The sequence below is a fragment of the Camponotus floridanus genome, unplaced genomic scaffold (genome assembly GCF_003227725.1).
Source record: "Camponotus floridanus strain SB8 unplaced genomic scaffold, Cflo_v7.5 scaffold2, whole genome shotgun sequence".
In the NCBI taxonomy this organism is placed as follows: domain Eukaryota; kingdom Metazoa; phylum Arthropoda; class Insecta; order Hymenoptera; family Formicidae; genus Camponotus; species Camponotus floridanus.
The window spans coordinates 6,291,310-6,316,073 of NW_020229325.1; the positions used below are offsets into that span (position 1 = coordinate 6,291,310).

The following is a 24,764-nucleotide window of genomic DNA, read 5'->3' on the forward strand; positions in this document are numbered from 1 at the left end:
TTTGATAAACTTTTGGAAACAGCAAGTTTACTTGTTATTCCTGAGAAGGAATCATTACGATCGTCGTAATAAATTATTGTTATTTTTGGTTTATAATCGGTTAATTAATTTTTTTTACTCGATCGCGATTCTACACAGCAAATTTTAATACATTTGATAAACTTTTGGAAGCAGCAGGTTTGCTAGATCTCAGCAGTTTCGGGTCACCCGCGCGTCGAGGAGATAAACTTTTCTCCTTTTTTACAATGCAATAGTTTGTTTTTATATTTTTAATCGCGCTAAAAAGAAGAATCAAAGACGAATCCGAAACGTTATTTATATAATGTTTAGCTTTCGAAGAAATAATAATCAATAAGAAGAAAGTGTTGTGTCTTCCAACTATCGCTCTTATACCAATCTTGATTTAATTTTTGTTTATTTATTTGAGTCAAATTCCTCATTTATTAATTCTTATTATTCCTTTCGAGAGAAACGTGATTTTCTCAGGCGAGATTAATATCGACGGAAAATTTCAGTCCGACAATCAATCGGGAAACGATATCCTCGCGCGGGATAAAACGGGATGAAAATGTATAGCGGAAAAAAAAAGGTCGGTCTCTTAACTAGATCGCATTCGGGACGACTCGTCTACCTTTCGACAGGGTGGACAGCCCTATCTATCCTTTGGGCGAGGAAGGGCGAGTTCCCTGAGCGAGGCTAAACCGTCAGTGTGACAGTTTCGGCGACGTGACGGCGGGATTTGGACCCGTAGTAAAACTTTGGCGAGACTGAATTACGTCGCGGCTCATTTAGCTCGCTCTCGGTGCACCTATCGGCGACGATCGGAGCGGTGACCCGAACTTCGCCAATTGGAATATTTAAAGCCCCGACGAAAGAGAGGGAGAAAGAGAACCGTGCATTAACTAGCGACCGAAAGTAATTTTGAGGCTTCCCTTGCAATATGCAAGGGACACCGTCTCTGTGCCGCTTTTGTATACTCGGCTATTCATGAGCGGCCACCGGGTCCCCGGGTAATCGTCCTACAACGAGCGACGTCCCCGAAGGGCTCGCGAATCGATCGGCACCGCCATCGATGAATCGAGCGCACGTTCGCCTTAATTTTGCGCGAGCGCACGATTACGTTCGACGTCTGATCTTCCGTTACACGAGCGAATTTTCCCCGAGTTGGACGATCGCGTTTAACGCGATGGGAATACAACGGGCCTCGCGTTGCGCGGCGGGGGAGTTACGTCAGTTACTTACGATCAGCGTCAGTTTCCTGCTCGATTTAGGGGCTCGTTGGCTGATGCCTCGCACTCGATCTCGCGACCTGATACAAAATTGAACGGGCGAGAGAGTCCATCACTCCCGTTAATGTATACATACATATTTCGTGGATCGATCGGGGTCGCGTTTAAGATGGACCCGACTATAGGTTTCGAGTTTCATTTCCGATATCGGCCCCGAGACGTCGTCCTCTTGACCTCTCGAGCGAAATTCCTTTTTCAGAAAAGAATCGCGAAAGATCGAAGGGAAACAGAGAGAATCGAACATGAATCAAATATCGAATATAAGAATATATATCTCGTGCTTGGAGCGCAATCGAGAGGTATCCTGGATCTCATATTTGCGGACAAGTACTGTTTATCGGTTTAGTATCCTAAGTTGCTCAAGACACTAAGCCAATATTATGTCATACGGCAAATTTGTCTTCTAGCGGTCTGCGATGACGAACGCGACGGCCAAGTTAAGTAGGTTTCGAGTTGAACGTGGAAAATCAGAGAGAGAAACGAGTCGTGTCGAGGGATGAAGAGGAAGAGGAAGAGGGCTGGAGGCAGGAAGAGGAGAATAAGAGGCAAAATCAGGAAAAGATCAGCGCTTACATGACTCAACCTGGTGCTTTACCCCGTGGCCATAAAATTCCCCCTAATTCCGCCTCTTCCAAACTATTTTTCAGAGGCCCGAAGACGGACCTAAAAATATCGTCGCGAAAGTTCTTTTGATAAGCGTAGGTTGGACGATTAATTCCACGCAAGGTGAGATCCCGATGGATAAATCCCGCGGTCTCTCCGGGGGTAGACTCGTAATGGAGTAAGAAAACCGCGAGAAAGCCCTCTCTAGAATTTTTTATTCCTCAGAAAAAGCTTTCTCTTTCGCGTGCGTTAAAACGCTTAGGCAAAAGATTGCTCGTTTGTAATCCGTCAGCATTTTACGTTAATTCTCGCATAACCCAAGATAATTACGTTGCGCGGGAAATAACACTATATTATTGATGATGTAATTACATTGCAAAACAAGAGCGAACGCAAATGATATTGAATTTCCTATACGAAATATATCGGGTTTCTCATATACCGTATATCTAAATATAAATGATATTGGATCTCTTATGCATTTCATATGCAGTCCGCGGACTTGCGAGGTCTTAGAAAAATAATGTATCGCTTCTCCTTCAAATGGTAATCAAATTCAAGAGGTATTCGAAATCGATCTACAAAGCGAGAGAGAAAGACACGGTGTCGGTGTCGGCAGGACTCGCGAATAAAGTTTGCGATAAGCGCAGCCTCGTCCGCGAACTTGACAGGGCAAACTCTTAAATCCGAAATTTCCGATGCAGCTGAAACTCGACGCATCCGTCTCGCGGGAGGACCCGATCCGCGGGTTTCCGTTTAAAGACAGACCCGATGTCATTTCGCCTCCGCTTCGAGGTGTTTTGATAAGCGAGACCAGACGTCTCGGAGCGATGTTTTATTTAAACAAAAATTTCCTCGAACCTCTCGATTCTGCAGTTTTATCGTTAACGTTAATGCATGGAAAATACGATGATTATCAATGATAACATTTTTTATATAAATATCTTTCGATGATTCAGTCTTTCGTATAAACGAAAATCTTATGTTAAGACAGTATAAGGAAATTTATTATTGGAAATGTACGGATGTTTTATTTAAAATTAATTGAATAAAAAAAAAAGCGCAGATAAATAAAGATCATATTTCGCGGAGAATTCAAGGCAGATTTTCGACAGAATTCGAGTCGGGATATATTCAATGTCGTTTTATTATAGCTAAGCTTTTTTTTTCACGACCCCTGTTCATTTCGAGAATGTTTTCGATCAGCACGCCCGAAAATCCGATCCCACCACATAACGCAATATCCAAAAGCACTCGCGCAATAATAGAGCCATCATGTCATTCGGCAGAGAAGGCATACGCGGAGTTTCAAATCGAAATGGCTCGGAAGGGGCGTAGAGGGGAGGGGGAGGAGGCGGTGGGAGGGAGGGGGAGGGGACGAAGACGAGAACGGTAGAGAATCGGAGGGAAGACGTGGGGGCCGTAGGCAGGGTGGCATCCCCCGGGACTGAGAAATCTGGTTCTGGGCAAACTGTCTTGCGAGTAGTTGGTCGGATAGTTTCGGATCCAGATTCCCGGGAGTTAAGCCAAACCGCCTTCTCAAGCGAGACGACGGTCGGTGTCCCGTCTACCCGTTCACCCTTCTCGCGGCGCGACGACAGTGCGGTCCCGATGGCTGAAATGAGATCCGTTTGCCACTCCTAGTTACGGGAATAACGTACCGCGTTAGGTGGGATTTATGACGACTGAGGTCGAATAAATTGCGGATTATACGACTTGTCGGGCGCATTAAGGAACGTGTACCTTTGCCAGCGCGTCGACTCGCCGGAATTTATATTCATTTAACCCTTTCGGGAACAATCTATCCATTACGACTAATATTTACATGTTTTATATCAAGGTATCATACGGCGGCAGCGCGGGCAGCGTTGGCATATTTTGGATGGATCGCATTCCTAATACTAATAGCATTATCTTTTGTCTGTATTTGAAATGATTATTAATAGATTTGTTAATTAAATCTTCCGGATTACAGTTGTACAATATTACAAATTGATTAAGTCGCTCTCGCTCTCTCTCTCTCGTTCTCTCTATTTATTTTAATTTTAATCACTCCTTTTATTTTCATTTTTAATTTTCGAAAGTTAAATACATCCATATAGACGTTTTTATGAATGAGAAAATGAAAGATAAATAATGCAAAAAATAAATAAATTCAAATATGAGAAATATATAATTAGAATATTCCAAATTAAACCTATTTATCCGGAATATTATTATGGAATTTAATTCACAAATGCCAATATAATCTTTTAAAAATTGCATTATTCCGAGCGAAAATTAGCGTGTGAGAGAGAGAGAGAGAGGGGGGGGGGAGGGACGAGCAAATTCGATGACGTATAAAGTCTTGTTTTCTCGATTCGCGCTAACGTTCTAGCTGGACGTCTCGCCAAACATTTTTCGTTGCGAGAACGATTTCGGAAATCGAGTTCTGAGAGCGCAGAAACAGAACTTACTTATTCTACTCTAATACGCGGCATCATCGTTCGTTTTATCGCCAAATAGAGAATACAGGATCACGCGCGTCTTCCTTTTCTCTGTCTCTCTCTCTCGCTCCCTCACCGACTCCTCCGCTAGGAAAACTTGGCATGACCGGGGACACCACTATCTATTCAATTTTCGCCAAGTTGGCGGAGTCGTTGCCAGGAAAACCAACCGACCAACCGGGCGTTTTGTCTTTTCTCGCCTCTCTCGCGAAAGAAAGATGATGAAAGTCGCTCACCGAAAGAGGGATGGGAATAAAAAGGAAGAGAGAAACGAGCTTTCTGCGCAGGGACTTTCTTGAGTTACTTATGGCGCGAGATAACGGGAAAATGCGTTTCTGTCCGCCAGGATGATTTTTTATTTCGCTCCTTGACGCTGCATTAACGTTTAAACCGTCGTGTTGTTGATCCATCATCTCGCGTATTTACTTATTGATTCTCCAGTCTCTTAATGCAACACTGTATTTTTGTAGAATGCACAATAACACGTTAATTAATTTATATCCTATATGGAACTATGGAAATACATATTTCAAAATCTGTCGATATTAAGTATGCATTGGAATATTAGCGACTATAGTAATGGGAAAAAAAAAAAATTTTTTTAATACCAAATGCACCAATAATACATAAATAATAGAAATAATCAATATTTGTTGCGATAAAACATTTTCTCTATATTTCTGTACCAGCATTCATAAATTAAATCATGTAAATAAACTTGTAGAAAGCTTCGCAATTGTACAATTGAAACTAAGATCTGTAGTTTTATGATGCACCAGGGAATGGTTCCACTCTATTTTTTCGTAGAAGAAATTCAATCTTCCTGTTCATATCTTCGTTGTAAATTGCCTTACATTTCTCAAAATTGATCCTGCGTCTGGCATAGGTTGGCTTTTCGTAGTACCTGGTGCGTCTGTATTGGCCAAATATTTCCTCTTTGGATAATATGCGATTTAATATGCGACATGCCTTGTCCACGTCGTTGTTCTGTACAAAAATTGTACGACTGATGAATTGAGCGTGTCTTCTCAAGCTCATTTCTGTAAAAAAAATATTGGCAATTACATTTTTGTACCTATTACTATCTTAACAATTGGAACAAATTTTTTTTCTAAAGCATTTTGGATAAAATATATAACAGTATGTATAATATACACATATACTTATCCATTAAAAATTAAATATATACGTATGTAAAAATTTAAAGTACATGTTTGCTAAAGTTAATGGCAGAAAAATAATAAAAATTTTTTTTTTGTTATAAATTTTTTTTGTTATAAAAAGAATCGATATCAATGTTATTGTGCGATAGTTGTACGGATTTTAGGTTAGGTTATGATTTGGAATTAATCATGCTACCTTTAATTTTCTCAACTACAAACACTTGTCACGTATATCCATCAAACGAGAGATACTTTACTTACTAAAAGATATCACGAAAGATCATTAATTCACTTGTAAATTAATATTCCACACTATTGATTCTAGGTGACACAACTAGTAACCCTCCTCTTGTGCACTGTCGGCTCAAAACAAAGCAAGTAATGCCATCTAGTCGCTGCAAATTAAAGTAAGAAAACATCTTCGAACGATAAAGTAAAAGGACAGTGTAATATCTTATACCATAAACAATTTCTGTAAAAATAATTACCCCGATATAAATTATTCTCTCTTTGTTGATGCAAAGTTTCAAATCACTTGAAAAAGATGTGCCTTAACGAACGATATACCTGTAAAAATAAAAATATGAATTGAAAAATATGAAATGATTAAATTCCCGTCGTCTTTTATGACATTCTATAATTAAAACATCACGCTATTTTCAATATACTTGATTAATTATCCCTCATTTCCGGAGGATAATGACCAAAGAATCTTATGTGCCCTAAAAATATCACGTTGAGCAGCGTGATGATGATAAAGTAGATCACCAGGCAATGAACGATCTGCAAAAAATCAATATTTTAAGCACATATTTTGGTGGAAAAATATATTTCTCCGATTCAGAAGAGAGCGATGTATTATTGTTACGATTAACGTATGAAAAATAAAGAGATGTGGAGTCTGTAAATATTCGTGAATTACCTCTCTGTCTTTCAAGTTGTAACCGAAACCCCATCGACATATGCAGAGCCAGATACTCAACGACAGTAAGAGTAAAATGACGGCGAATGGCGAAGCGTATATGTGTATGATGAACATTTGTTCACATGTCGTGCGGTCTCTTTTTTTACAGCTTTTCCGGTTGGTTTTTCGCGTATTTTCGCGGCGATCACGTCGATTCGCTAGGAACGATTTTTTCGAACGACAAATGCGATGAGATTTTACGAGACGCGTCCATATTTCATCCGACTAAAGTGTTCTCTTCCCCGAATTGATGTTATGTGTCGAATAAACTTTTCGAAGAGAATGCGCATAATTTTACGAAGCGCTTTTAATACAGAGAATTATCAATAATTTGCGTGACATTTTTACGGCGTGCGTTTTTACAAAACGTGTCGATAAGTTTCTATACGATACGTTTTCAAAAATGACTGAGAATTTTGTGAAGAGGGATCGTGCGCTAAATGAAAATTGACATGTTCGAAAGTGGCTTACTTCAGGCGCGCAATATCGCATAAATAACGATGACGCACCGGTATTTTAAAAAAGTGCCATCAATAATGTTTTATTCGCTTTTTTTCGAAGCGTCAAATTTTCGTTACTCCGGACAAGACGATGGATTTCAAACGAAATTGGCGATAATTGTTTGATCGATAGTACTCTATTCCAGCGTGGCGATTGTCAAACGTGTCAGCGAGCTCAAAGATTAATATCTCCCGAAAAAGACTTCTTTTCGTTGTTCTTCAAAAAAAGAAAAACATTTATCGCAAACTTATGTTTGCTGCATAAAAAATGCCTCCGAAGAAAAAGAAAGAAATTGCGCCACAGGAGGTGAATCATGTTGAGTAAGTAAATTGACACAAATAAATTTATGCAAAAACGAATCACATAAATCCGTACTGGCTTTAGTTTTGCCTTTGTATTAATGCTATTGTTTATTTTACAAGCAGAAAGAGATTATAATCTATTATTAATTTATACCATTAATTGTATGGGATACAATTCAAATATAATAAAATATATCGTATAAATCTATTCAGTTACCAGATAGAATCAGGTGGAAAATGGAATCAGGAGGAGGGAGGAACAAGCTCTTCATTAATAATCAACGACCGCTTTGTTTCATATTTCTGTGTGTGTGTGTGTGTGTGTGTATGTGTGTGCAACTCATATTTAACAAGTACTCAATATGCAATACTTTTTTTCTTCGCTTCTTTACCTTTTCTAAAATACCTTTTTCTATCGAACCGTGTCAAAATCAAATCTTGGAGATTTACTTTTTTAAACTTGATATTACTAAAAATATCCGACATTTCTTTTCAAAGAGGATTAATGGAATTTCGATGTTCGAGAAATCTTCTCGAAAATGGCCATTCTCTTCGTGATGGGCAGTTACATGAGCTCACCAGCTCAAATCCCAATATCAAAGTGATATATACTACAAAAGTTTTTTTGGGGGAGAAATATTCGAGGAAAAAAATTTATCTGCCAATTTAAATTTCTTTGATGGATAAAATCGGCGTGTTGACTCTTCCAATCCATGATATTTTTAATCGCGTATTCGTTAGCTTGTTATTTACAGATTTTAATATTAGACAGCTGGATTTTTTTCAATGTTGTTTTTATAAATTTTAGTGATTTGTTTTTTTTTAAGAAAATTTGTATAAAAAGAAATTTTTTTCTAAACCAAAAAAGAAATTCTCTCCAAGAAAGAGAATTTTTCTCTCGAGCAGCACAATAGATCACCTCAAAATCTTGACGATGCATCTTAAAAACGACTAAATGATGATAAGTCGTTTTTAGATATTTTTTAAGAAAAAAAAAAAAAAAAAAATATATATATATATATATATATATATATAATCTAGATCTTCAAATTCTTATATTTATACCACTAATTGTAAGAAAATAATTTTGAAAACTTTATTGTGCTAAATGTTCCTAAAAAAATGTATAAGCCTCATACAAATGCAAGTTAATCAAAAGTATAAGCAAAGGTTTTTTTATTGCATCGTCAAGATTGATATTCCATAAAAATTTCTAATTTATGATGCTTTGGAATATCATACATTATGTAACTCAAGCTATTCCAATAAGAAACTTTAAGATTTAAAATATTTTTATATTAAAAATTTGAGATTAATCTAGAATCATTGTACATTTTCTCTAAGATTTGAAGAAGGAGAAAAGGATCTCTAATAAATAATTTTTAATAGATAAAACTCTTAAAACATAGAATTAAATGAGTTTACTATAATTTCGTTTCTGTAGATCAGAGCCAGAAATCGCAGAGACGATTGAACCCGAGACTACGAAGCCACAGATATCTCTACTCACTGGCGAACCTTATGGCCCTCGAGTGCGTATTATCAGCGAAAAAGCCGAAGAGGAGAGCTCCGACGATGAGCCAGAATCGGAGGGCGAAGAAGAAGCCAGATATCGTCAGGAAGATCACCCGGAAGTACCTTCCGAGTTCTGGCATATACAAAAGCTCATTAAGTACATGAAGGCTGGCAATCAAACCGCCACCATGGTATCCTTGTGTCTGCTGAAGGATTATGATCTCACCGACAAGGTTCCTTTCATCTTTCACTAATAATAAAATTTATAATTAAATTATTATAATAAGATTATTTTTATAATTATTCATTTTCATAATAAAATTAATTTTAATATAATTAATTTTATTATAAATTTTATTATATTATATTATTAAATAAATTATATCATTAAAATATAATAAATTTTATTATATTAAATTATATTTATTATATTAATTAAATTAATTTTATTATATCAAAAGAAAGCAATAAGAAATACAAATATTTTATTTAAACAAATTTATTCATTTTATTATAAAATAATTAATATGGATACATAGGTAGCAAGATGACGTCTTTAAGACGTCATCTTGCTACCTGGATATCTTTGAAAATAAAGATTTATTATATTTTATAAAGAAATGAATAAAAATTTTTTCTCTTTCATTTCCACGATTAAATTTAATCGTGATAGTACAGATCATACAAAAGGCTGTCCAGGAAATGGGCGGTCTCGAGGTTTTGGTGAACCTTTTGGAAACGAATGACATCAAGTGTCAGAATGGTTCGCTGTCGGTGCTATTGCAAATTGCGACTTCCACGGAGATGAAGCGATATTTGATCGACTTGGACATCACGACACCGTTAATCCAAATGCTGAAGCATCCCGCTAGAGATATCCAGGTCACCGATTCCAATTTTGAGAGCTTTTACAATTTAATCATCGATTGAAGCTTATATTAAAATTCAATTTAATCATCGATTGAGCTTATATTATCAGCCAACGAGTTAGAAATGCTAAAAATTATCCTAAATATCCTAAATATTTAAATCCTTAGATACGTAATTATCGCGCGTTTTACTTTTTTTTTTGTTTCATCTAATTTTATTATATAAACCATGTTTAACTATTTTCATTTTTCAGATTTTAACCGCAGAAACATTGGCGATTATAGCTCGAGTCAGGAAAGCCAGGAAGCAGATTCGAATTCGTGGTGGAATACCACTCATAGTGAGTTATCTTTGTAACTACTCATATTTTTATTCACTCCATGGGAAATTATATATCGATAAAACGAATGTATTTCGAGAGTTTTCCAAAATTATTATACATGCAATTTTTAAATATCGAAGCGTATTAATATCTTTTAAAATTTGATCTTCTAAATATTGCTAAATAATTACTTTGTTAGCTAGATGTGATGGATGTGCCAAATGAGATTCTCCGTCGACCGTATGACGAATTGAGTGAGGTCAACAAGGAACTCGTGGCGGTCGCTATAGGTTGCGCCAAGGTCCTAGATTCCTTGAGCAGCAGTCCGAAAGTCAAGGAGGAGCTTCGCAAACATGGCGTTGTCCGTCTTATGTCACGCTTCCTAAGGTCGAAGCATACACAGCTGATCATACCGACAATGGGCGTCGTGCAGCAGTGTGCTGATCTGGTTTAACAAATTTTCTTCATAGCTTATAGCTTCTTTAAAGCTTACTTATCGTCAGATCAAATCTATAAAATATATCGCGTTATAAAAAACAAATTCAATTAACACGAACAAATATATAAGGCTTATTAACACGTAATTAAAATGGTTAAGTTAATAATTAAGAAAGGATTAAATTTATAAGCCGGTTCAAACTTTGAAGCAGAATTTATGGTTTACCGAGTTATCTTTATAGCTTGCTTATCATTAAAGCAACTCTAAAAAATAAATTTAATTAATACGAACAAATATATAAGGATTATTAAACACGTAATTAAAATGATTAAGTTAATAATTAATTAAGATATTAATTAAGATAGGATTAAATTTATAAGCCGGTTCGAGCTTTGAAGCGGTATTTATCAACTAATTGCAATCTATCTTAATGAAAATATCTCCTTATGGCTGGTATTACATTTCTATGAGTTTGCAGAACGTTTTCAGAGAAGCATTTGAGCGCGTGGGCATGATCGACGAGCTGGTGCGCCACTTGAGAAACGACAATGTGAAACTGAAGGAGAATTGCGCCCTAGCCATCTTCAAGTGTGCCTCGAATCGGGAGACCCGAACGATGGTGCGTAGGTCCGGCGGTCTGGATCCGCTCTGCAAGCTTGTGCAGAGCGACGAGGTGCGCGTCAACAAGCAGCTACTGGCCGCGGTGACCGGCAGCGTTTGGAAGTGCGCCATCAGTCCGGAGAACGTAACGAGATTCAATCAGAACGGTCTGGTGGCATCGCTGGTGCCGCTACTTGAAGAGAACGAGGACGAGCGGGTGTTGGCCAACGTCGTGGGCGCTCTCGCCGAATGCTGCAAGGATCCCGCTAACAGGGACGTCTTGAGAATTAACGAGGGTCTACCGAAACTGGTAAAGATCGTTCAATGTTGAAAGTACTCTTCTGTCCAGCCATTTCCTTCTCTCTCTCTTTTGGACGCTGGACCAAACTTTAGTCCTCCTGTTTGACATGTTTATACAATTGAATGATAAAGCGAACACACATACAACAGAATAAATATCCTCAAAGTTATGATATATAGATAGAAAAGCTATGAAGCTGTATTATATATGAAGTTTAAAATATACGACATAAAACCATCTGTAGCAAATGGAGTTACTCGAAACTCCATTTGCTACAGATGGTTTTATGTCGTATATTTTTACATCACTAAATTATTATTTAAAGAGCAATAAATGTGCGTTCGGAAGCTATCTACAAATATTTGTCCTGCATGGAATAAAATCGATAGTCGCAGTTCTCTTAATGATTATTCTCGAACACGATTATTAGATTAATTTTCCGTAATTTTATAATAATCTCTAATTTTATCATCAGCATATTACTGCATTGACCTATTTGCGTTTAATTATTTCTCACCTGACCTTGTTTGAGAAATAATTTTCAGATGAGGTGATAATTGGATTGCGCTTCAAAGAAATGACGAGCATCGCTCTCGATGAATCGCGTGACGTTTCCTGGTCACCTCATTATTGGCGACTCCGCAGAATGTACCTAACTCCCTTCCCGGACCTTTGCAGATCAGATTGTTGAGCGCCACGTATCAGCCATTACTCGAGAACGTGCCGTTGGTGCTGAAAGAGTGCGCCGTCGACGAGAGATGCATGGACATCATCAACGATCCGGAGCACCGGCTGGACGGGGTGCGATTGGTCTGGTCCCTGCTGAAGCATCCGAGCGACGTGATCAAACGTAACGCCTGCCTCGCACTGGTGCCCTGCATCCGGCACGCCAAGGACTCGTCGGAAATGGTTCGCGCCTTCGTGGGTGGTCTGGAGCTCACGGTCAGCCTCCTGGAGAGCAAGGACACGGAGGTGCTCGCCGCGGTCTGCGCCATGATCGCGGAGATCGCCGCCGATCCCGAGAATCTGGGCATCCTGACGGATCACGGGGTCGTGAGGAAATTGGCCGCCCTCGTGGAAACTGTTAGCTTAGCGCTAATACTTCTTTTTTCTCGGGGATGCTTCTCATGGAAAAAAAAACAATTGATAAAAATGAGTCTTCCTTTTTACGTCATTTAATACTAGTTCATTTACTAATTAATTATACTAATTAATTCACATACTAATTAATTATAGGAATTTACTCTGTATTTTTTCCACGAAGCAAAAGCACTCGAATGTAAAATTTCTTTTTATTAGATATTTTTAATTAAGATATGCAATAGTAAGATGTTCCGTTTTTTTTTTTTTTAGGACGACGAAAATTTGCGGGCAAATCTAACGTTAGCGATAGCTTATTGCTGCGAGTGGGATCGAAATAGTTACGAATTTGGCAAACTAAACGCCGTTGCACCGCTTGTTAATTATATGAGTAGCAAGAACAAGGACGTATTAAAGGGTGTCTGCATCGCCGTATACCATTTGAGCAAGGAGCCCTTAAATTGCGTGACCATGCACACCTGCGGCGTTATTAAGGTAAAATTAGACGCTAACGTCGCCTACATACGCGACATTAATGAGATCGTTCTATATTAAAGAGAAGAGAAATTCCACGAAATATAATTTTCGAAAATCTTTTTTCTCCCGTGAAAAAAATGATAGAATATCTTTCCTTAATAAGCACTGAAAAGTTCATCAATTTATAACTGTTAGCGTTGCAAAAAAAATATCTACAATATACATGTGTCGTTTTAATACGAATCGATAGAGTCACTCTTGCAGATAAAATTTTCTGCAGAAAAAGAAGAATTCAGATATTAGAAAAAGAATTCAGCTTTTTTAAAGTTTCGAACATTTGGATTAAATCAATTTATCATCTCGCACCGGGATGATAAATTGTCGGGATTATTTTCTTCGCGCTTTTCGTTTTGTTTCGAGAATTCGGATTTGAAAATGATGATACTTTGAAAAAAAAAAATTAAAAAAACAGCACGTATTGCGCCTGGTGGGTTCGGACGATCCGGAAGTGCAGATCGCAGCTGCGTCCACAATTCGTCACATAAGAAAACTCGCATTGACAGCGGAGAAATTCCACTTCAAAGAAATGTAATTCTTTCATATTTTTTTTAGCGTAGTTGAATCTTAAAGCGCATAACAGACAGTTTTTATTTGAATGTTGTCAAACAGATTTTTGTTTTTTTGCTTCACTTTTTATAAGAAAATACGAGGAAATAATTTTTACTTTTTATTTAATGTTTCTGAAATGTTTGTTTTATTAGTTTATTAATGTTCAAAGAAACTTGAATTGAATATTTCAAATTAAATATTAAAGAGACTTTAATTAAATATCAAAAGACTTGTGATTAAGGTAGTCATTTAGTAAAATTATCATTCGACTAGCAACTTTTATTATTAATATTCGAGAAATCCATAGACAGAATCGCTCGTTGTATCTTTCAAATTTATACATTTATACATCTGCTTATGCTCTTTAAGTTTAAATTATTTGAAAAATTATATTATTGTGTGTACAATTATTTAATTTCTTCACAGGAGCACATTACAGGAAACTGATTTTCGTCTATGAATGACATTAGTTATCAATATAAAAGACAATATTAGGAAGAGAAAAAGCCGAGTGTATAAAATAAAAAGATATTTATTAATGCGTGTCAATGGCAATTTATGCACAATTTCCGTCAATATTTCTAAATTTACAATTTTGCTTAATATTCTCCTGTGCTGGCAACACTATACAACTGGTAACACTATACGAGGAGTTTTTAACAATAATTGAAGAAAGATACAGAATATTTGTTGTTAATTTTTCACAGGATACGGATATTTGATTCATAATTGAGGAACATCAACCTTGCCAGATATACAATACAGAATAACTAATAAATTATTCGAGACGACGGGTTATATTTGAGCAATACACATAAGCTTAATTCTGTATTTCAAAATGTACGTAGAATATTATTATATAATTAAGAAAAAAGAGAAGAGACAATCGGATGCCAGTACGATGTCATTTTACTTACTTATTTGATACAAATTTAAGCTAGATGTGCTTTCACCTTCACTGACTAAAAGGTTCAGGTTCCTTCATTCAGCAAAAGTTTCGCTTTTCCACGGTAGATACATAATAATTAAATGGCAACATTTCTTATTAAAAATTTGATGTAAATATTTTTATTAAATTGTACCACTTCCCTAAACCATTAAATATTATTTGTGATTAATACTTCAAATCTTTGCCATTTTTTAATAATCAAACATTCGCTCTTTATCAATTGTGCGTAGAAACTTACCTACTAGCTAATTTCACCAACACTTGAAATTTATCTAATCGAATTTTACCTAATGATACGGCAAATATTTTAAGATAGAGAACCAAGCAATTACTGGCACACGTGATAATTAACATTACTATAATACATAAGATGGAGCTAATACGTTTGTTACCAGTGTCATCATATATGATGAGCTCGATTCTCGTGACAGATGCAAAACAGTGAAAAGTTTATATTTCATTCGATTAAGATAAAAGTTTATCTTATCGCATAATTTAAAAGATATAAGTAAAATGATTTAAGATTTGGAGTATATATTTGGAAGATATACAACATTTTATAAATATAATTCTTATAATTTTTATAAATATCACATAAAAATTGATTTTAAAAAGTAAATTGATTTTAAAAAGCTTGATTTATAATCGAGAATTTCGCGTGGTAACAAACGCGCGTACGCACGCGTATTAATCTACAAAGAAACGAGGAATCAGTTAAATCATCAGATGATTGAAATCGTTGGTGAAACATTCTAAGAATACAGTACACTTACATATACATATATTATCAATGATTACGTAAATGGCAAAAACACGCGACGGTATCCTATCCTACTATACAAGAACATTCCAAATTTTATTTGCAATTTCACTCAAAAATCACTTTATAAGCGATGTCTCGAATGAGTCAAAATTCAGCCAATTTCCGGACTATGCTGAAATTTTCCTGAATCATATTACTTTGTAATTCTAAAAGATTATACGTTACAAATAGCTGATAACTATGAAACATAAAAGAACAAAACATCTTCCTCTGAGAAGTAAACCATTGATTACTTTGTTAATGATTACTCCAATAATTAATGATTTCTTTTACAAAGCAGGATTAGGTTAGATTTTTCTTCTTTTATATTTCGTACCTGCTATTCGTAATTTCGGACAAAAATTCATTCCTGATCATTTGGACAGCGCTTGTTGTATTTGATTACACGAAATTTATGTTTGACATTCTTCTCGTCACCTTGCATTTCTTATAATGTAGAACGCCCAATAATACTCAGCAAAGCACAAAATTCATGCTGCTTCTGCTAGGAATGAGTAAAAAGGGAAAGACACAAATGGGCTTTCTATTTACTTGACTTGCAGCTCCGTTAATCTTGCTTGTTGGTCAGCAACGCTTCCGCAGCAGTTTTAATTGCTATAATAATAACATGTGTTTATTTCTACTTTTATCAGACACGAATAATTCTCTGCCGTGATGTTCATTTTCCTTTTTTTTTAAAGGAATTGAATTATTTTTGTTAAGTCTTACCTGTATCACGTGCATTGGACAATAATCTGTCTAATCCAGGCTGATACTGGATAAACTTTGGACGGATGATACGGCGATACAGAATCAAGGAACCATTGTACTCGGTTGGTGCCATCAACCACACGTAAAATATACACTGTGTCATAAATATAAGATTTGTAACATTTGTCATTGGCAGTGTCTTTAAAAGCAGTATCTTTCAAGTTTCATACCTTGAACAGCCAGTAGACGGGAAACCAACAGACAATATATTCAGAGAAGAACTCTACTATAGCAAACACAGCGAAAACGACCCAATAAGTAAGCCATTTTGTATCGTCCTCCTTCTTGGGGCTTTCCAGCGCCTTCATAGATTGGTACGCAGGGTAAACAAAACCGACTATATTACATACTAGCTGTTGTCCCAATCCAAATACCAGGTATAAGGCCAGCAGCACCAACGAGCCTAAATAATATAAGTGTGTGCAATATATTCTTGCTAGAATTACTCCAACATGTATAATATATATATTCAAAAAAAGATACATATATATTCTCCGAAATATATTCTTATACAAATATAAAGTATCAAGGTAAGATGTAGAGCAGTCTGCCACGCGATCGCACCATGATCCCCGGGCAAGGATCAACAGGTTGCGGATTTTCGGAAGGAATGCGAAGCGCGCGCGTTCTCATCTAAATACGAGGCGACGTAATAACGAGAAAAAAACAAGAGAGAAAAAAATATTGCGTAACGAATACCGCAAGATAACGACTCGCGGGGAGGCCGCGAGATTGCATTGACATTTGCGTAAGCGGTTAACGATTATCTAAATGTACGAGGTATAAGCCGGCCTCCGATCAATGGGAATGACTGGAAACCCTTTGTAATTGCTCCTCACGGAGCAACTCACCGACAAAGATGTATAGTCGATCGACGCCGGTCTTCTCCTCAGCGAGAGCGAATATTTTTACCCATGGCTTGCTCTCGTCCTTCAACGCCTTCTCGAGATACTCCTTCACGGCGACGATCCGGGCCATCTTCTTTTTTCTTACGGAAAGAGTTTCTCTCGGTCAACAAATCCGTGCGTGTGCGGCGTTGATCACGAATTGTACACCTGTTCGTCACTAGAGAGAGATATGGCCATGGCCGTCGTTCGATGTCGACCGATCGACACGTTCGATTCCTCCATTTTCCACTTTCGAGTTCTCGAAACCGTTTCGATTGCGTTCGGTCTACAAATTGTGTAGTTACATAGATTTGGAAAAATTGTATGATCAATAAACAATAATCCAGCATGTAGATTTGTTAAATTCTGACGAACAAATATATATATAAACAATATATATATATATATAAACAAAAATGTGTGAAAAAATAAAAAAAGAAACTTTTATTCTTTTTACAGGATTCTTTTTCATTTTCTTATTAATAAATAATTAGAATCTTCTAGCTGTACCATAAAGAATCTTCTCTTTGTGATAATTTATATATTAGAAATAAATTATAATCAAGATAAATTTAAATTTCCAAATATATCGAATGGATTACATATTTCTTTCTTAATATATAGATCGTTTTTTTGATAATGTAAAATATGTGTGTTAAAACACATCATGAAACATTAACATGATAGAAATTGCATTTGAATTAATGTATGTTACATGTATAAGTAATGTATGTTAAATATCTGTGCTTTTCGATAAAATAATAATATATAAAAAGTAATTTACTAAGACATATGTACAAATTATAAATTCCAGTAAAAATATATTTTTTATATTATGTAATTTAAATGGAAATTCACATAAACTAAAATCCAACATTTAAATATATCTTTATTTTTGTCAATATGTATACATGTGTGAGATACTGATCGAAAGGTTAACATTTGATTAAAAACACTCGTACATATAACCGACGATATAGATGACATCACTTAAAAATCAAGGACACTTTGAGAAGAGCGTATAGCATGTATTGCGTTTAGGGATCTCGGCTTATAATGTCCTATATATTATTGTAACATAACTACCAGTCTTAAATTCAGTCACTTCCATATTGCTCATCGTTTTTGTACAATCAGATAAAGTACACATCGCATAGTATTTTAAGTGTAAAAAGAAATCTTTTCTCAAAATATATATTTGCTGTTTGATATTTATTCCGTAAGTATTTTACGTTCTACTTTGCATATTTTTTAATATTTTAAATAGTAATATTAGTTAGCAATATTTAAAACCATTTTGAAGAATTATGTATCCTATATACATAATTAAAGAAATCATGTATTATCTAATTTTTATAAATACGATCATAGGCCAGAGATTTGAATAATGTATTGCAAAAAGCGCGATCATGAAATCTTCGTTTTGTAATATTGCAACTTGTTTGTTCATAATTAACATGTTTTTTTTTTATTTCTATATGTACATATTTTAGTTTTCTTCCGTAAATTCGTAATGGACCGACATATATTTAAAAAACAGATTGAAGAATATTTGAGATGGATGGATAAGTTCGAACCAATAATAAAAGAAATTTACAATAAAACTAAGTCTATAGAAGATATAAAATATATAAATAGTACGGAAAAATGTATGATACAAAAAAAAATAAGAATTATGAAAAATAAAGATGAATACATTGAAAAAAAATTAATATACGAAGCAGCCGTTAAAGACTATATAGAAAGGAAATTATCTGGAAAGAAAACATCCGTAAAGAAAATTGCAGATATTCACAACATTGGTTACTCTACTTTACAAAGAGAAATAAAAAATCGTTATACGTTAGGGGAGAAATATCAATATGATCATATGACAAAAACAAATGGTGTTATCTTCTCATATCAACAAGAAGAATTGCTTTTAAAGATATTAAAAGAGTCTTTAATGTCACAATTTACACGTACAGGTCAAGCTTGCCGTTGTAGAACTTGCTTTTTATTAAAATTATCAACATCTGCTTACGAATTTACTGCAAGTAATACCAAAAAATGTCCACCATATTGGACGACAATTAAACATGCGGATATGAGTTTTCTCGAAGAGTTTGAAATGAGGCACAGATCCGAAATTTCCAAATTTTGCATTGAGAATTGCAATTTGTAAGTTATTTGCACATGCTGTTAGTACAAAACATTGCAGAAGTATTACAATACTGTCATAATATTATTGCGTTGATTTATGCAAAAAATGCTGATCTAAAAATTCAGGTGAATAATATACAATTTTTATTTAATAAAAAAATTATTTTCGATTTTTTTTATAGCCTTAGTTTTTATGTAGTAGCCAATAAATTTTGATCTCTTTCGATTTTGAACTGTAATAAAATATTCATTCAAATACCTAGACATTTTTTAAAATTTAGATTTGGTTTAATATGATTTAATATTTGATTTAGATATTGGTTAGGTGAGGTTAGGTTTAATAAAAAAATTAGGTTTATAAAATTAATAAAATTTATTTAATAAAATTTAATATTAGATTTAATATTAGGTTCAATAAAAAAATTTACATAAAAATGACCTAAAATGTTTAAAAAGAAGAAAGCATTTACCTTTTTTTATAAAGAATTAATTAAGTCTAAATGTAAGATAATTTTTATATTAATAAAAAGAAAATTGTTTTGAAAAAGACATTATTATTGTAATTCAATAAAAATAATTCATAAAAGTTTACGAGCTATTATAAATAATTAAGTTATAATATATTTATTATTTTTGCGCAATAATTGTTGAAATATCTTTGTGCATTTCCTTACATTTTAATATTTATAAATAAATTTTTAAATAAAAACGGTTAGAAAAATTATATAGAACAAATGTATACATCAAAGAGAAAGAAAAAGAGGAAAAAACAAAAAGGAAAACAAAAAAGTTATATGAGTTTGTAAACGAATTTTCGAGCATATTAACAGATATTTTGTATTCATATCTATCTATATCAATAACTCATAATATATTATTTCTTCCTTTTTGTTTAATATTTCATAAATCAATGTATTATTGGCCAATATTCATACTGTATAATATATGTAGAATAGATTTACATTTGCGCAAATAACTCTAAGAAAGTATTAATAGTTCATTAATAACAAATGTTATGAGAAAATAGAAGTTACAGATTAACATATTTAAATATTTAAAAATGTATGCTTTCGTATCTGTTTATTCATATTGCCATTAAATTGGTGATTCTTCTCGAATGTGAATTAATAATATATATTTGTTTCTACGAAAGATTTTTACTGTGAATAAATGTAAAATTAATACAATTTTTATTAAATAAATATAATAAAATTAATGTTTTCACGAGATCACAACGACGATCCGAGCGATCCAAGTCATCTTCTTTCTTACGAAAAAATTCGCTCGGTCAACAAAACTATGCGTGTGCGATGATAATTACGAATTGTAGTACATCTGTCTGTTACTAGAAAGAAATATAGCCATCGTTCGGTGTTAAAAATCTACATATTTGATTCTTCCATTTTTTCTTTAGGGTTCTCGAAACTGTTCGACTGCGTTCGTTTTACATCCGCAAATTGTCCAGTATATATATTATGCAGAATTATATGATGAACAAACAATAATCTAGCTGAATCTAGGATATACATTTTGTAAAATTCCAAATAAATATATATAAACGCAAATGAAACAAAACTAATACAGACATTTTTATTTGTTTTCCAAGTTTATTTTCTTATTAATAAATGACTCGAATCTCTTATATACTACAAAGAATCTTTCATTCGTAATAATTTATATATTAGAAATAAATTATAGTTAAGACAGATAAATTTAAATCCTTAAATGATATTCTATTAAATAATTAATGAATTATATGGATTCTTTTATATATATTGTTTTTTGATAATTGTAATGTAAAATATGTGTTATGAAACATTAATATGTTGACAGAAATTACATTTGAATTAATGTATATTATAAATATCCGATCTGTGGTTTTTGATAAAATAATAATATACAAAAGTAGTTTACTATGACATATGTACAAATTATAAATTCCATCAGAAATATATTTGTTATAATGTATTAAATCAAAATTTATATAAAATAATATGCAACATTTAAATACATATTTATTTTTGTCAATAAATGTATGCACGTGTAAAATACTGATCGAAAATTTAACAACAACTTGATCAAAAACACTCGTACAAATAACTGATGATATAGATGACATTAGTTAAAAATCAAGGATACTTTGAGAAGAACGTATTGTGATTAGGTATCTCGGCTTATAATGTTCTATTTAATATTCTGACATTACTGCCAGTTTTAAATTCGATCGTCTTTTTATTGCTTTAATCGTCATTTTTATACAATCAGATAAAGAGTATATATCGCATGGGATTTTAATTAAGAAGGAAATCTTTTTTCAAAATATATATTTGTTGTTTGATATCTTCTGTAAGTACTTTACATTCTACTCTGTGTATTTTTTAACACTTTAAAAAGTTACGTTAGCAATATTTGAAACCAATTTGAAGTTTTATGTATATCCTATACGTAATTAAAAAAATCATGTATTATCTAATTTTTATAAATACGATAGCCAAGAGATTTGAATAACGTAATGCAAAAATCGTGATCATATAATCTTCGTTTTGTAATATGGCAACTCGCTTGTTCATAATTAGCATGTTTTTTTTATTTCTATATGTACATATTTTAGTTTTCTTCCGTAAATTCTTCCGTAAATTCGTAATGGTCCGACGTAACATGAAACGAACACTTAAAGAATCGATTGAAAATTATTTCATAATAAAGGATAAGATCGAACCAATAGTAAACGAAATTTACAATAAAAATAAATCTATGGAAGATATAAAAGATATAGATAGAATTGAAAAATATATGATAGAAACAAAAATAAAAATTTTGGAAAATAAAGATGAATACCTTAAAAAAAAACCAATATTCGAAGCAGCGGTAAAAGACTATATGGAAAAGAAATTAACTGGAAAGAAAACATCCATAAGAAAAATTGCAGAATTCTACGGAATTGATCGGATATGGTCTTTAAGTGATGAAATACAACGTCGTCATTCTTTAGGAGAGAAATATCAATATGATGAGAAAATAAGAGGAAGTGGTACAGACTTCTCATATCAAGAAGAAGTATCGCATTTAGAATCTTTAAAATTACAATTTACAAATACATATCAACCATCGTCTTGCTCTTGCAGAACTTGCTTTTTATTAAAATTATCAACATTTGCTTACGAATATGCTGTAAGTAATGACAAAAAATTTCTATTCGATTGGAAGATAACTAAACAAGCGGATATAATATGGTTAAAAGAGTTTGAAATGAGATACAGTTGCGAAATTTCCACCTTTTGCAGTAAGAATTGCACAGGGTCGAATTTAAAGGTGTGGAGGCCTTGGGGCAACGAAGAGGTGGACTCCCCTATTTTTGAAAAAAAAATCAAAAGTCGAAGCAGCAGTAAAAGACTATATGGCAAAAAAATTATCTGAAAAGAAAACATCCATAACAAAAATTGCAAAAATCCACGTAATTACTAATATCATTTTAGGACAAATGAAACGTTATTATTCTTTAGGAGAGGCATATCAATATGATAGCTATATAACATCACATACGTACTTCTCTTATCTGGAAGAAGAAACAGTTTTTAATATTACAGTTTACAAATACAAATAAGCAATTGCAATCTTGTTCTTGCAGAATTTGCTTTTTATTAAAATTATCAAAATTTGCTTACGAATTCGCCAAAATACATAATATTACATGTGCATCAGGTTGAGATAATGATAAAACAGCAGATATATTATGGCTAAGAGAGTTTGAAATGAGACATAATAGCGAAATTTCTAGCTTTTGTAGTGAGAATTGCACTTTGTAAGAACTTAGTACAAAATTGCAGAAGTATCATAATGTTGTTGTAGTAATTTGTGCATGAAACGCTGATTTAAAAATGCAAATGAATAATAAACAATTTTTGTCGATGATTAATAAAAAAATTATTTTCGTTTTGTCTTAGTTTTAGCTTTAATGTTGTAGCTAATAAATTTTTACCTCTTTCGGTTTTGTGAATTGTAATATTGATACAAATAACGATTTTTTTAAAATTTGGATTTATGGTTTAATGAAAATTTTAAATAAGAAAGAAGTAAAATGTTTAAAGGATAAACAGCATTTTGTTGTTTTTATAATTGATTATTTAAGTCTAAAATATTCTTTATTAATAAAAAAACTGTTGACAAAAACATTATTGTAATTTACATTATTGTATTATATATACATATTATATATAATATTATACATATTATATATATATATATATATATATATATATAAAATATATATATATATATATATATACACATGATATATATATATATATAAAATATATACAGGGTCTACCAAAAGTGTGGAAACCCCTAAATATCTCGGAAAATATACGTTTTACAGAAAAGTGTTTCCAACAAAAGTTGTAGGGTTTAAGAAGATCTATATACTGATTCTATCAGTTTGACCTTGGATGGCGTCGTCAAGGTCAGGTCAAGGTCACATTGACTTTTTTAAATGACACCCCCTACATTTGATTGCATATTCTTATAGCTTAATTCAAGAGCTTTCCAAAACACTATAATAATGTTCATTTTTATTAAGTACTTTGCGAGTTATGAGGGTTGAAATAATTTCTTAATTTTACATAAACCATAAAATATCTAGTAAACCATTCATTTTTCGATTATCTTACCTTCATACTTTTATGTACAAATTAATGAGAGGAATCAATTGGTGTAAAGAAAACACATAGTTGTTTCTAAGAAAAAATATGTAATTTGCAATTAACAATTCCATATTTTTTCTTAAAAACAACTGTATGTTTTCTTTACACCAATTGATTCCTTTCATTATTTTGTACATAAAAGTATGAAGGTAAGATAATCGAAAAATGAATGGTTTACTAGATATTTTATGGTTTATGTAAAATTAAGAAATTATTTCAACCCTCATAACTCGCAAAGTACTTAATAAAAATGAACATTATTATAGTGTTTTGGAAAGCTCTTGAATTAAGCTATAAGAATATGCAATCAAATGTAGGGGGTGTCATTTAAAAAAGTCAATGTGACCTTGACCTGACCTTGACGACGCCATCCAAGGTCAAACTGATAGAATCAGTATATAGATCTTCTTAAACCCTACAACTTTTGTTGGAAACACTTTTCTGTAAAACGTATATTTTCCGAGATATTTAGGGGTTTCCACACTTTTGGTAGACCCTGTATATATATAATATATATATATATATATATATATATATATATATATACACACATTATATATATATACATTATTACTGTAATTTACATTAATAAATATTTACGAGCTTTTTTATAAAATTAAGTTATATCTTTATTATTTTGACCAATAATTATTCAAAATATCTGTGTGCATTTCCTTGCGTCTCTAATATTTATAAATTAATTTTTAAATAAAAAGTCACAAAAATTATATATATATATATATATATAGAGCGAACGTATACAATGGAAAGACAAAAGAATAAAATAGGGAAATGAGGAAAATCCGACCAGTTTGTAAATGAATTTTCGGATCTATTAATAATCAATATATTATTGAAACAATGTTCATATTTCATATTGCACAATAATTGTAGGATAGATTTATATTTGGGTAAATATATCTAAGAAAGAATTAATAATTCATTAATAACAATAATAAATTTTGTGAGAAAAAAGAAGTTACAGATTAACA

General features: G+C 33.0%; 4 protein-coding genes and 1 long non-coding RNA gene across 6 annotated transcripts; 2 read left to right on the forward strand and 3 right to left on the reverse strand.

Annotated features, from left to right (window-relative positions):
• Positions 1–5,027: 5,027 nt before the first annotated feature.
• Positions 5,028–5,923, reverse strand: LOC109610304 (28S ribosomal protein S21, mitochondrial). Of its 2 annotated transcripts, none has more exons than XM_020028802.2 (2): positions 5,803–5,923; positions 5,028–5,418 (listed from the first exon to the last, which is right to left on the reverse strand). In XM_020028802.2, exon 2 carries the CDS (start codon positions 5,414–5,416, stop codon positions 5,144–5,146), a length of 273 nt encoding a protein of 90 aa, XP_019884361.1. In that variant the 5' UTR covers positions 5,417–5,418; positions 5,803–5,923; the 3' UTR covers positions 5,028–5,143. The 2 variants fall into 2 exon arrangements, with proteins under 2 accessions (XP_019884361.1, XP_019884363.1); XM_020028804.2 differs by having other exon boundaries at positions 5,738–5,923.
• A 107-nt stretch (positions 5,924–6,030) lies between these two features.
• On the reverse strand, positions 6,031–6,525 carry LOC112637739. The gene is made up of 3 exons (XR_003122682.1): positions 6,464–6,525; positions 6,210–6,324; positions 6,031–6,108 (listed from the first exon to the last, which is right to left on the reverse strand). It is a non-coding gene; the product is annotated as an uncharacterized LOC112637739 (long non-coding RNA).
• Positions 6,526–7,167: 642 nt separating this feature from the next.
• Positions 7,168–14,027, forward strand: LOC105255466 (armadillo repeat-containing protein gudu). The gene is made up of 10 exons (XM_011264767.3): positions 7,168–7,326; positions 8,753–9,056; positions 9,502–9,705; positions 9,947–10,033; positions 10,215–10,463; positions 10,933–11,364; positions 12,034–12,438; positions 12,709–12,930; positions 13,385–13,500; positions 13,948–14,027. The coding sequence occupies exons 1-10, from the start codon at positions 7,274–7,276 to the stop codon at positions 13,979–13,981; spliced, it is 2,106 nt and encodes a 701-aa protein (XP_011263069.2). The 5' UTR covers positions 7,168–7,273; the 3' UTR covers positions 13,982–14,027.
• A 10-nt stretch (positions 14,028–14,037) lies between these two features.
• LOC105255457 (receptor expression-enhancing protein 5) lies at positions 14,038–17,138 on the reverse strand. Its single transcript, XM_011264757.3, has 4 exons — positions 16,895–17,138; positions 16,214–16,446; positions 16,002–16,137; positions 14,038–15,887 (listed from the first exon to the last, which is right to left on the reverse strand). The coding sequence occupies exons 1-4, from the start codon at positions 17,019–17,021 to the stop codon at positions 15,841–15,843; spliced, it is 543 nt and encodes a 180-aa protein (XP_011263059.1). The 5' UTR covers positions 17,022–17,138; the 3' UTR covers positions 14,038–15,840.
• A 1,454-nt stretch (positions 17,139–18,592) lies between these two features.
• Positions 18,593–20,583, forward strand: LOC112637756. The gene is made up of 2 exons (XM_025408135.1): positions 18,593–19,090; positions 20,487–20,583. The coding sequence occupies exons 1-2, from the start codon at positions 18,606–18,608 to the stop codon at positions 20,575–20,577; spliced, it is 576 nt and encodes a 191-aa protein (XP_025263920.1). The 5' UTR covers positions 18,593–18,605; the 3' UTR covers positions 20,578–20,583.
• Positions 20,584–24,764: the final 4,181 nt, after the last annotated feature.

What these genes read in the sequence shown, in the direction of transcription:
- LOC105255457 (XM_011264757.3), bottom strand. Translation starts at nt 17,021, where the DNA reads ATGGCCCGGATCGTCGCCGTGAAGGAGTATCTCGAGAAGGCGTTGAAG. An exon ending in TCGACTATACATCTTTGTCG is followed by an intron (nt 16,447 to 16,894) that starts GTGAGTTGCTCC and finishes TATATTATTTAG; the next exon opens with GCTCGTTGGTGCTGCTGGCC. An exon ending in CCGTCTACTGGCTGTTCAAG is followed by an intron (nt 16,138 to 16,213) that starts GTATGAAACTTG and finishes TTTATGACACAG; the next exon opens with TGTATATTTTACGTGTGGTT.
- LOC112637756 (XM_025408135.1), top strand. Translation starts at nt 18,606, where the DNA reads ATGAAAAATAAAGATGAATACATTGAAAAAAAATTAATATACGAAGCA. An exon ending in TGCATTGAGAATTGCAATTT is followed by an intron (nt 19,091 to 20,486) that starts GTAAGTTATTTG and finishes TTTTTTCTTTAG; the next exon opens with GGTTCTCGAAACTGTTCGAC.
- LOC109610304 (XM_020028802.2), bottom strand. Translation starts at nt 5,416, where the DNA reads ATGAGCTTGAGAAGACACGCTCAATTCATCAGTCGTACAATTTTTGTA.
- LOC105255466 (XM_011264767.3), top strand. Translation starts at nt 7,274, where the DNA reads ATGCCTCCGAAGAAAAAGAAAGAAATTGCGCCACAGGAGGTGAATCAT. An exon ending in ATCCCGCTAGAGATATCCAG is followed by an intron (nt 9,706 to 9,946) that starts GTCACCGATTCC and finishes TTCATTTTTCAG; the next exon opens with ATTTTAACCGCAGAAACATT. An exon ending in ACGAGGGTCTACCGAAACTG is followed by an intron (nt 11,365 to 12,033) that starts GTAAAGATCGTT and finishes GGACCTTTGCAG; the next exon opens with ATCAGATTGTTGAGCGCCAC.